Raw genomic sequence first — 13,211 nt, 5'->3', positions numbered from 1 at the left:
AAAACCGGTCAAACTCGGTCATAACTCGGATTGGACCGGTGAACCGGAATTTTTGATTAACTCCGGTCTTTTATTTTTTTTCCATTTTCTGCCTTTTTTTGGGTCAGACTTTGACAAATTGACCAACTAAAAACGCTAAAAATTGACTGAAAAAATAGAGCAAAATTGACAAAAGCTTTCGTGAGCTTCTGTTTGAGTGTTTCTTCTTCAGCCGATAGGCGATAACCTCGCCGATAACCACAGCCGTTCAGCCACCACCGCCGCTCTTGAGATCCATCGCCGATCTCTGGCCTCCATCGCTCTTGAGATCCACAGCCTTCAATCTCTGGCCTCCACCGCCGCAACACCACCAGTTCGTTCAGATTTCAAGAGAAGCAAGTAGTTAGCAAGCGGGTGAACTGAAGCAAAAGCCTAAATCTGGTAATTTTTACAATCTGAAGGCTATTATTGTTGATTTGTTATGCTAAAGTTGATATGTGGCTGGAATTTTTTGATTCATTATGCTGGGCCTTCGGGATTGGATATTGCGGGTGTGAAACTAATACGAAGGCCACAACTGTTGTGCTCTGTTCTCAGTTCTCTCCCTTTCTTTTATGCACGTTTCTCCCTTTCCAGCTAACTGAATCACCTAGATGAAAGACAAATGTATCAGTTTGCAAATTTATTGTTGCCCGAATATGATGCCTGTGATTTTTCAAAAACTTTACTATTATGGCGTATGTTAAAAACTTTCTACCATTTTTACATGGATGAAATGGATGAGGATTACATGGAAGGGATGAAATGGATGAGGATTACTTTGAATGGAAGATGATTTTGAGAGGACAGACAAGTATGATAAACCTCCAGGTCCTATAATTTAGCACCGCCAATCATATGCACATTTTAATAGCTAGACCTTCTATTTTTGTTAACCATGAGCTTTAATGGTTTTATCCATTATAAAACGATAAAATGTTGACTGATTATGTTTCGTTAAATTGGAGATTTTACATTACTGGCTTATGAATCTGAACCCTGTCTTAGCTTATAGGAATAAGGTTTATAACTCTGGCATTTTCTTATGGCTCTAGATATTAAACAGGCAGCAGCCCTAATTGCCAAACTTGAAGGAAATTCACTATTTGCCAAATTTTGTTTCTTGGGCACTGTAATGGTTGTTGCTCAAGAAACAAGACAGGCTCACGAAACAAGACAGGCCAAATTTTGTTTCTTGGGCACTGTAATTGTTGCCAAACTGTAATGGTTGTTTCTTGGGCACTGTAATTTTTGGAATCAAGGCAGGCGCAATTCCACTGGTTTAGTAACAAGACTCCACTGGTTTTGTAAACAAGACAGGCGCAATTCCACTGGTTTTGTAAACAAGACAGGCTAATGTCTGTGCATATATGGCTATGCATAATTGCTGTAGATTTTCATTTATAGGAGATTTTTTAAATTTTTTAATATTTTCAATGTTCTTTCTAATGTAGGACAATGGAAGGTACCGATTCACAGTCCACACCAACAAATGAAGGATCGGCATCAAAGTCAAGTTCTGAAAATGTTAGGCAAAAAACTGATATAGCTTGGAGATATGCTATAGAAGGACAAGATTCACAAGGCAGAAGAATTTTGATATGTCAATGGTGCAGTAGTATTTTTAGAGGGGGAGGTATTAATCGAGTGAAGCATCATCTTGAAAAAGTGAGGGTAATGTGGCTCCATGCAAAAATGTGCCAAATGATGTTCAGCAGATAATGGAAGATTCATTGAATGAAAATGTTAAAAAAGCAAAAGAGAAAAAAGGGATATTTGAAATTGGAAATCCAGTGGGCCGAAGTGTAGCGGGATTTGAAGATGATGATATTGAAGAAATTCCTCATCCAAAAACAAAGACTCAAACTAACATGAGTGGGAATAAGGGAAAAAGAAAGGCACATGGCATTGAATCTTATATGACAGGTAAATCTCTTGATCGCTCTCAACCGAGTATCAAGTCTTGTATGCAAAGTAAAGAGAGATGGCATGGTACTGACATGGCTATAGCTTTGTGGTTTTATGATGCATGTATTCCAATGAATGCTTGTAATTCTCCCTATTACCAACAAGCAATTGGAAAAATAACAAGTATGGGTCATGGTTATCAAGGACCTAGTTATCATGCTTTAAGGGTAACTTTGTTGAAAGATGCAAAGAAGCAAGTTGAATTAATTGTTGACAATCTACGTAGTAAATGGGCTGAAACTGGTTGCACAATTATGGGTGATGGCTGGAAGGATAATAGGCAAAGAAGTTTGATCAATTTTTTGGTCTATTGTCCTAGTGGGATCTCATTTATCAAATCTGTTGATGCTTCAGATTTTGAGTCTAATGCTGAATATTTGTGTAATCTGTTTTCAGAAATTGTTGAGATTGTTGGATCTAGTAATGTTGTTCACATGGTCACAGATAATGCAAGTAATTATAAAGCTGCCGGTCGATTACTTTCTGAAAAATATCCTACAATTAGTTGGTCTCCTTGTGCAACACATTGTTTGAATTTAATTATGAAAGATATTGGAGAAATGACTCATGTGAAAGATGTAATTACTCTTGCTTCAAGAGTCACTGTGTATGTTCATAATCGAAAGTGGATTCTTAGTTGGTTAAGAAAAAGGCCTGGTTGGAGAGAGATTCTTCGTCCTGCGGAAACACGATTTGGTACTAATTTTATTGCTTTGAAGAATCTTCATGATTTGAAACAACATTTGGAGGCTTTAGTGACTTCAAGTGCATACAAGAGAGAGTTGAAAAATGAAAAAGGTAAAGAAGTCAAACAAATTGTTGTTGATGGGAAGTTTTGGAATAATTGTTTGATTATTGTGAGAATTATGGGTCCAATTATGCGCTTGTTGCGCATTTGTGATTCTGATGAAAAACCATCATTGGGTTATGTATATGAAGGCATGTGGAGAGTTGTTAATGGCATTAAAGAGCTGTTTAAGAACAAGAAAAAGTTCTATGGTCCATACATTGATATAATTGATAGGAGGTGGGATAATATGTTGAAAAAAGATCTTCATGCAGCTGCCTTTTGGTTGAATCCGGCCTTTCAATATGATAAGGATAGCCCTTGTCACATGCCTGAGATTATGAAAAGTGTTTTAGAAGTCATGCAAAAGCTAAAAATAGATGAACTTCAATATATGATGGATGAAATATCAATGTTTAGGTCAAAGGATCAAAGTTTTGGATTTGAATTTGCTCAAAATACTCACAAAACTGCCCGTCCAGGTATGCCTACTCTAATTTCACATTGATTATGTTAAGAATTACTTTTGTTGGTTTTTTTTAAAAAAAGATTACTAATTATGTCTTACTAATATAGATGAGTGGTGGAAATTGTTTGGTAATGATGCTCCACATTTACAAAAGTTGGCAATTAAACTCTTGAGCCAAACATCTTCTTCTTCGGGATGTGAACGCAATTGGAGTGTATTTGAACGCATCCATACCAAAAAGAGAAATAGACTTGAGCATCAAAGGTTGAATGATCTTGTTTATATTCATTATAATTTACGTTTGAAGAATAGGTATGGAATTACTATTATACATGCTTACTTTCTTTTTGTAAATTTATTACTTTTTTAAAATTACTTACTTCTTTTATTTTTTTTGCTCTTTTTTTCATTGTAGGTTTTCATATAAAAAGAGGTCTTATGATCCGGTGGATTATGAAACTATTGATAAAGTTGAATTTTGGGTAATTGATGAGGAACAAGAAGGAGAGCTTGATTATGATGAGTTAGAAGAAATGATTGAAGAAGAATTTCCCAAAACTAGCGAGAATGAAGCCTCTCAATCACGTAAGTTTATATTTGCTAACTTTATTTAAGTTTCTTTTTAATTTGTGTCTATTTTTGAATATTTTTATTTATGAGTATTTAAATGATTTGTAGATAAGAAAGACACAAATATTGTGCAACTTGATGATGAGGATGATGTTGATGATATTGACTTCGAAAGTTATGAAATTGGAGATAAGGATGATGAAGGTGAAGATGAAGAATGGCTTAGATAGTTCTTTGGAACATGGTGTTTTATTTAGATTGATATTATCAAGCATTTGAACATGAACTTGTTACCTTATTTGGATTGCTATTTGTTAATGATTGAACATATATGGGATTTCTATTTTATAAATTTGTGAGTTTGGATGAATTTGGTGAATTGTTTGATGAATTAGATATAAATTTAGATGATTGGGTTCTTTGGTTATATTTTGTAAATTTGATTTGCAGGTATGTGTGTGTGTATATAATATATATATATATATGATGTATATATGACGTCATCCGAGTCGACCCCCTATCGACCCCGGTCGAACCCATTGACCCCTGACCCCCGACCTCTACCGAGTCGAGTCCCGGTCCGAGTTTGAAAACATAGTCTGTAACTGAAACCCTAATTGTATTTTGTGTAGCGTGAATACTTTGTCTTGTATTTTGGTTCATTTGTTCAAGACTCCGATGTAAATATATGTATAAGTGTTTAATCGACGTCCCGTACTTCCGTATGGTTTGGAAAGCTTTGTTTTAACTTTTGGTGGCCTCCAGTTGTTCGTTTTCGTTGGGTTCTCGCGCGTACTATAGGGTTTGTGAGGTTCGACTCTGTAGTTCTGGCGAGAGTCGGGCAGGCGGTTCGCTTAACCCTTTGGTTCGCCTTAGGGGGAGGTGGGGCTGTCACACTGAACCTCTACTTGTGCATTAACGCCAATCACTCCTTGAATTAGCGCTTCACACTCGTTAATAATGCCTTCAGACCGGTCCCTGACCTCCTGGACCACTCTAGTGAGACGGTCATTAACTACTTGCAACTGCTCTCTAAGAGTATTCATCCTCTCTTGCTCCGTCGCTATGTTCTCCTGGAGCTCCCGAATCCTATCCGCTTGCATTCTCATGATGTCCCTCAACCTTACCATCTCAGTGTGATCCCTAACAGTGGCATGCCTAAGCCTCCTTCTCTTGTTTAGCACCGCTACGACCACACGATCGATATATAATAGTTCTGGCAACACTACAGCATCGAGTCCGACTAGCAGTACTCCAATGCCGAATCGGTCCTCCCGGCCTCTCCTCGTAGTCGATAACTCGGAAACGCCTTTGAGATGGCTCACCTCCGCCCTCCCCACTAGCTCCGTCCATAACCTACAAGAATAACTACAGTTTATAATTTAGACAGGGTTAATCATACTTATGGACACTCTAACACATTACCCGAAGTTCCTGAGAATCAAATTTCTAGTTCGTCCAAGTCATTTGTACCAACTCTAACACCCCTAACCGATATTGTCCCACAGTTAGCTGTCCCGTGGGGCCGTGGATTTTGTTCCTGGCGGTGCTGGACAACACAATAGGCTAATGTCTCACCAAAAGTCTCGACCAGATGGGGAACACCACTACAGGTTATTAAAGCGGTTCAGGACTTCCTCCCTTAGCCGATGTGGGATCATTACAAACTATCTTGTTTTTCTTCACTATTTTGCTGCTGAAATTTTTTATAGAATCTACCATAATTAAGTCTTAAATCTACTCAAGTGCAAGATAAAAAAGAAAGTTGGTTCTAGAAATAAATACCTTTAAACCCTATGAAGAAATGAAGAAATGCAACTAAGAGCTTCTAAATCTCTCAACAACAGCCATTCTTTCTATCTCAATACAACTTTTTATAGATTGGATTTGGATTGTAGGATGAACTTCTCAAGGATTCAAGCAAGAAATCAAAGTGAAATTTGGAGTTTCTTTTCTCTCTTTTCTTGCTAAGAATTTAGGCCAAGAAGGAGGAAGAAAGTGAAGGAATTTGTCCAATTTTTCAAGATAAAGACCAAGACTAGTCTTGATCAAAGGATGGTTGGATGGTCGACAAGTGTCAGCTTAAGGTTTAAAACTTATCTCTTCGTCTTTCGTTTGTCTCTAATGACTAATTTATATTGTTTTCTTCTAATTCACTCTTAACAGTTCTAATCACATAAACTATCTTGTAAAAATATCCGTTTGTCAACTAAATTGAATACACACCTTTCTAGTGGGTCCCACTTCCATAATGCACTGCGAATTTAACATACACTAACTTATATAAGAAAAATGATAAAAAAATATTGACTCACTTATAAAAATATCTAGAAAATTAAGGTAATAAATTAAAGTAAAGAAAATATATTCAAAGAAACAAAATAAAATATAAAAATAATTTTTGGGTCCACACAATTAGTCCATCTTGTATTGTGAAAGATGATTCCTGACTTGCTTGATATCTTGACTAGTTTCATTCTTGTGACATGGTGCACCACTGTTTTCCTGTAAAAAGCTTGTATGCCTTGTGTTATAACCTCTCTCACCAGTGTATGTGCACTTACAAATTTGCCCAAATCTTCTCGCCCTTTTTATTTCCTCTTTTGCTTGCTATAGCATATTAGTAAATATCCTTCTATATTTCTTGGGTCTTTTTTATGCTCTTCAATATGCTGGTGAGAGTGGTCGTTTGTCATTTACGTCTACCCAATTATGCTCTCCATTCACATGTAATATGCATGGGTCATAACATCTACGATAAGTTTTGTGACAACCCCACCTCTCCCTAGGGCATACCTTAGGGTTTAGCGGACCGTCTGCCCAACTCTCGTCAGAACTCACTCACTCACGTCAAGAAAATAGGGTGCAACCTCAAGAATGAAAGAAATAACAGTTCCCAAGTTTGGAACGTATAAATACATTTATTTCTATCTCAAACATCCATACAATCCCAAATATATCAAAAGATTTATGTTCTCAATACATTCAACCCTAATTGAGCGACTAGTGCGAGTACAATCACAAAATTTTTAAAAACTAGATTATGCTAGCCTATACCAATCTCACGCCTTACTCGTATCCCCTGTAAGGAAAACAAATGGCGTGGAATGAGCTAAAAATCCAGTGAGGTTCCAAATAGCAAGTTGACCATTATTTAAAAGTACAAGTATCAACGTAGCAAAATAGCGAGCATAACAAGTTCATAAAAGTGAGCAATAACACTTTAAGTGTCCAATTTCAAAATGAGCGAGTGTAAAGTTTTTCAAAAGAAACAATAACCCGATAAGTAATAATCATGTCAGGGTATAAGGATACAGATGGCTCTCAAGAACCAAGTTCCCATTGCTTCACTAGAGCTTGATCAGTAGTAGTTGACACTCCGTCAACTTTCAAGTAAAGTAACCAGTCCAGTAGAGCACCACTTAGCTACAATCTCCGTCCACCATCCAAACCCCCTACTAGGCCCAAAATCCTCAATAAACACTGGTGGTAATACTCGAGCATACCGATTAGTCGAGGAGATAACACTCTACTCGACAACACTAGATACCCATGGTTCATTATCTAATCGACCAAGCCCTTGCCGACTCGACTCGATTAACTAGCCAGTAGGGTTTGGGTCCCCAAGAAATCAATGAGATAACATCTCCAATCGACTAAATCAAGATAAAAGTACAGAGACCAGAATGAGAGGCACCTCCCACTTGGATTGAGTGTGGTACATGCTGCCGCTTAGTACTTACAAGTCAAGCACAAGTATATCAAGTCAATTGCAACAATAAACAAGTACATATCACATTAGGGCAAGTGCGATAAAGTACACGCTTGCCCTACCAAATCAATCAAATATCAAGTATTTAAATCAAGTATCATGTTCAATCATATACTTGGAAGCACTCACCAAAGATTTAGTACTTGTCAAAATTACGTTCAGGTGTAACTCCTTGGTTGGAGTCCAAATCTGCGATAAAATATCATTTACGAGCTTAAAATCAACTAGGGTTCGAAACTTAAGAGTTTCGCTTTAAGAAGATAAAGTAAATGAAACTCATTTCGATAGGATTCATGTTACGTATCAAACTCTAGAAAATTCATGCTTGCTCTTTTGGTGTTGCTAAAGAAGCAATTAAAACTTTGGAATTCGCATTTGAGTCCAAAAGACGAGGAAAATATATTCTGAGTGGTCACTACTTTCATTTTTTCAAGGGTATGAGTTTCGGCCAAATTTCAGCTTATATACCTTTACGAAAAAAAACTCGAATACCATAGACAATCCAAGTTCAATTTGACCTCAAATCTTCGCTCAAGTCACGAGTACACATGCCTAACCCTCGAGTGAAAATTTGAACAGCATGCCTTTTGTATTTAGCTATTTTTCAGCCATTTATGGCTTCATTATTTTTTTCAACTCCGTCCAAATTCACACATAAACGATCTTAACATAATATCACTTCAATAGGCTCAATGTCATCCCAATACAAGGGAATTCTAGCAATGTAACTATCAAAATCAAAGCTGGAACTAGAATTAAAGAAGAATAACTAAGTAACAGGTTTGACATCTTCCGACGTTTTGGTCACAGTAGAAGCTACGCTTATCGGATTGGGTTAAATTTTATGGTGTTTCAAAGCTAAGACAGAGAGCTACATTTCTTATGAAGACATTAACACCCAGTTCGTGCATTTTCAAGGTCAAAATGTGAAATCTTATAGAAAATAGAAAGCTACCTGCGAAATAGGCTTTTGGCAGTCAGGGGTAGTTTAGTCATTTCATACTCTACAATGCTCCGATTGATTTGAAATTTTACAGGAAGATAGTTAACTCCACTCCCTACAACGTTCATGTTTTCAGCAAGACTTGATTCAGCCTTTATCATGGACGAATATACAGTGCGGAAACAGGGCAGATTCATCATCAAAGCTGAAAATTCATTTCTACTCTAATAATTTATATCCTGGCTCAATACTATCAAGTCCTATATCATCAAAACCATCAATTACTAGCTCAATACCATCAATTACTAGGTAGACAACCATAATCAAGGTTAAAAATGTAAACCCTAGCTAACCCTTCATTATATCATCGAAAACTGAATCATTAACCATAATAAGCTAAGAACATAAGCTTCTATCCAAATTTAAACAAGATTAAGGAAAAGAAAAGGAAAGGAAATCATGATACCTTCCAATAATTGCTTGTAAGTTAAAACTACACCCCCTTCTTCCAAAATTTGGTTGTTGAATCAACTCTTGGAGTTTTCTCTCTTGCTATTTTTCCCTCCTTGCCAACAAGTTAGAAATGGAGAAGAAATGAAGCTAAAAGAATGATAAGAAGATAGGAATTTGTTTGGTCAAAGTTAATTTTGATTTCCGCCAAGTGTCGCTTTAGAGTTAGATCTCAATTTTTTTCTCTTCTCTCTTTTCTTTTGGTCAAAATTTTCGCCTGACTTAAGGAATATTTTGGGCTGATTTTACTGAAATAAAAGTAAGGAGATTAAGGTAATAAAGTAATGTTCAAGTGGTGTACTCACTCGGTAACAAACCGTGCATGTCGGTTCAAGCCTATTTTCCTTAACTCGCGTACTTGTGTTTTTACTTATAGTTCACTAACTTATTATTATCACTTCTAATCACACACTTTTTCTTATCTAAAACTCACTCTTTACCATCAAATTTAGTACACACATCTTACCAAGTGATCACACAGCCAAAATACCAGAAAATCCTAATTTACTCAAACTATAATACTAAGGGTAAAATGCTTAAATCTCTTATTCATTACAACTATTGAGGGAGTAAATGAGTAGTAAAACGATCATAAGGTAATTGAGTCAAAATAAAAGAAAATTTTAAGAAAATATGAGCGAATTTTCCAGTCGTCACAAGTTTGCACACTGTAACAATTATCAACGTAATTCATAGGATCTTGTATTAAAATCCATGGGACTGAGATCACATGGAAGCATGGCATCATTGTGACGTCTCATCTCTTGCAAGAGTATGTCTTATCTTTAATATTAACTGCATATTTTTTACCATAAGGACAAGAAACTTCACGATGTATTTCATTTGACTTGTGAAGAACACAATTAGTTGCCTTCTCTAAGTTATCCTTCATTCTTTTTTCTAATTTTTGGATAGATTGATTAGCATATATTTTACATATTTCTAATGAAGTTTTAATGTTAGTTCTTTTTAATGTATTTTTTGGTTAAAATGGAAGAATTGAAATCCTTTATGAATTCTTTCATGCATGTAGTGTTCTATGACCAAAACATGCAAAAATATGGTTTAATGTACAAATTAGTGGTATTTTTGTATGTTTTAGCATTTCATGGATTAAGAGAACATCATTTTATTTGATTTGTGATGATTTGAAAAGGCTTACAGAGAATATGAAGTATAAAATGTTCAAAATGTGAAATGCATTCAAGTTCTAAAGAAGAAAAGTTTGACAACATTGATACCTTTTGGTATTTTGGTTATAACTCAAGATATAAATATGTAAGGATCGAAAACAACCTAAGAGGGGGGTGAATTAGGTGGTTTAAAAACTAACCAAGATATGAGTTACTTTTTGAGAACTTGCCCTCTTTTTCTAAAGGACCACACAATGCAGCAATTGATGAATAAGCACAAGTGCTTGGGAGTAGAAGAAATAGACAGTTTATATTGCAAGACAGTAAATAAAAAGGATAGAATAGCAAACTAAGTTTCAAACTCCACTTGAGTTTGAATACCACTTTATATAGCAAGTTTCTTCAAGTTGATCAACTTACAACCAATCTCTTGTGTACAAAGGAAGGATCACTTCCTCATCGCCCCAAGCTGCACTTGGTCAAGCAAGGAAGTTTTACTGTCATTCAGATAACCCTCACAAAGCTACACTATTGAAGAAATAGAAACACACTTAAAAGCTTATTGAAAATTCTACAACTAAGAGTACAAATCTTCTTTAAAGAGTATTCTCACACTTGAATCACTCAAGATCTGATGTAGTCTCAAAGTACGAAAGTTGTCTGAAGTGGTTGACTTTTTTCTTTTTATAAGGGACCAAAAAATTCTTTAATTAATGCTACCAACGGATAGAAGGCAGCTGAAAAGTCAACTAGCCGTTGGTGATGTCGGACGTCCGGTAGGCTAGTTTTCTGCATCCGAACGCAGGCAGTGAGTTCAAGAAGTTTTCTTGAAATGTTTAGGATGTCCGGTACCTCCAGAATATGCGTCCGAAGGTATGATGTAAAATTGGGAATTCTCCTTCAATTCGTTAGGACGTCCGGTGCCTCCAATGTTTTGCGGCCGAAGTGTCGCAACGTTTATCGGACGTCTGGTACTCAGGCGTTGTACGTCCGATCGAGGTCAATTAGTTTGGAGGACTTGGCTTATCATCTTTGGATGTTCGAGAGTGGGTTCTTCATGCATCCGAAATTACTCAATGGTTGTCGGACGGCCGATGCAGTCTTTATGTGACGGCCCCACTTCCCCCTAGGGCGTACCAAAGGGTTCGGCGGGTCGCCTGCCCAACTCTGCCAGGACTCACTCGTTCACTTCAATCCTCAATTAAAATCGAAATAAATCACGGGAATAAATATAACGACGATCCAAAACTTAACGCAAAACTTATGTACAATACTATCTCAAAAGGGAGTACAAACATCGAATATACAAAGGTTCTCAGTTCACCACACATCCAGCCCGTGCCAAGCACTAGGGCGAGAACCATTACAAAACCAAAAAACTAGTCTAGGCTAGTCTAAACTGAGCTCTCGTCCTTGCTCGCCTTCCCCTGTTAAGGAAAACAAACTAAAGGGGTGAGCTAAAAGCTCAGTGAGATTCTATATACAAAAACAAGTAATTGAACAAGGACATTAATCATGTAATAACAAATAATCCAGAAAACATGTCCAATATAAAGCAATGATAATGCATTCATTAAAAGGATACGGGCTCACAAGGAGCTATTTGTTCATTCGTTCGTTCCCTTGACATTTCCCCTTATTACTCCAATTATTTGAAAATTTCCTTTTTTGAGAAGTAAAACCCTCGTGCCTGCGTTCATTCATTCATCCCTTTCCGGACGTTGGCCGGACTCCACCCATCCGGACATGGCCGGACTACAAGGTAATACTCGAGTATACCAAATGTTCACCCAGGTCACCATATCGCCCGACCGAGTCCGCTTCTGGCTCGAGTCGATCGGTAACAAGAGCAAGGGCCCAGTTCAGCCAAAAGACTTACATTCATGCGCAACTAGTATTTCAACATTTAATCACCGAAAATTTCATATTTATTTAGGTCGAGTGCGATAAAGTACACACTCACCTAGCAAAAGTTCATTTTAGAAATCATAGAAAACAAGTAACATTTAATCAAATAGTCACAAATAATCACATGGACCCAACAATCCACATAGTCATAGAAACAAAACGTATATAGAACACTCACATATTTAAGCAAAATAATGTCCAAAGTATCCTCCCGGATAACACTCTCAATCGCCAAGAAACCCTAATAATAGCCAAGAGAAAATATGACAGTTAAACCCCTACAAAGGTTAAGTGGACCAAAGAAAATTCAAATAACTACTAATACAAAGTGTAAGTATAGTTTTCTAGTCCTCGAGCGTAAATTTGGGCAGCATACCCTTTGTGTTTACCAAATTTTCCAGCCATTTTGGCTTCATTATTTTTCTCAATCCAACCCAAAGTTGTCCATGACACAAATTCAGTTCAATAGCCATTCCATAGGCTCAATACAATACAAGAACAAAAATTAAGTGATAACAAGTGCGGAAATGTAACCTAGCGAAAGACAGATTTGACGTGTGGTTGCGGAAAGAATACATCCGAGGCTACGCTTATCGGATTGGTATGTAACTTATACCGTTTCGAAGCTAAGACGAAGTCCTACAACTTCCATGAAGGTCACTTAGTCATATTTCCAGGGTAACCTGGTCATATTCCCAAGTTACAGAACCAACTTCCAACTTGACGGCTAATTAACCGCACTAGACTAGAATGGTCATATCTCAGGCTACCAAGGTCTGTTTAAGGTGTTCTTGGATGAATTTAAAAGCTAAGACAGAGTACTAAAATTTTAATGTTTTGGAAAAAGGCTAAATCAGTACGGATCCTAGTGAATAAACATGATAAACTGGATAAACTGACCAAACGGACTACTGGGAAAAACCTTAAAACAGTGAGGGTATTTTGGTCTTTTCACAGGCTACGTTGCTCCGATTGAGATGAAATTTTCTAGGAACCTATAAAATATCATTCTCTACAACTTTCATGTTTTATTCCAAGCCCAATTCGGCCTCTAACATGGTGCAACAAAAACCGGCAGAATAGGATGAAAATTTCCAGAAATCTGAAATCTTTTGGTTTCAATGATAGTTTTC

The 13,211-nt window shown here is 36.8% G+C and overlaps 2 protein-coding genes across 2 annotated transcripts in view; one reads left to right on the top strand and one right to left on the bottom strand.

Moving 5' to 3' along the window:
• The first annotated feature begins 1,695 nt into the window (after nt 1-1,695).
• On the top strand, nt 1,696-4,182 carry LOC113737568 (uncharacterized). The gene is made up of 3 exons (XM_072083394.1): nt 1,696-3,255; nt 3,350-3,827; nt 3,921-4,182. The coding sequence occupies exons 1-2, from the start codon at nt 1,740-1,742 to the stop codon at nt 3,610-3,612; spliced, it is 1,779 nt and encodes a 592-aa protein (XP_071939495.1). The 5' UTR covers nt 1,696-1,739; the 3' UTR covers nt 3,613-3,827; nt 3,921-4,182.
• A 502-nt stretch (nt 4,183-4,684) lies between these two features.
• The window catches only part of LOC140038482 (uncharacterized), a 49,028-nt gene continuing 40,501 nt past the window's right edge, over nt 4,685-13,211 (bottom strand). Inside the window, exon 3 of the mRNA XM_072083852.1 lies at nt 4,685-5,168. Coding sequence (XP_071939953.1) covers nt 4,685-5,168 — 484 coding nt within the window. The remainder of the gene's footprint in view (nt 5,169-13,211) is intronic.

The sequence above is a fragment of the Coffea arabica genome, chromosome 3e, assembly GCF_036785885.1.
Source record: "Coffea arabica cultivar ET-39 chromosome 3e, Coffea Arabica ET-39 HiFi, whole genome shotgun sequence".
Taxonomy (NCBI): Eukaryota; Viridiplantae; Streptophyta; class Magnoliopsida; order Gentianales; family Rubiaceae; genus Coffea; species Coffea arabica.
The sequence above is the reverse complement of the archived record's forward strand: the minus strand, read 5'-3'. Positions and strand labels throughout refer to the sequence as shown.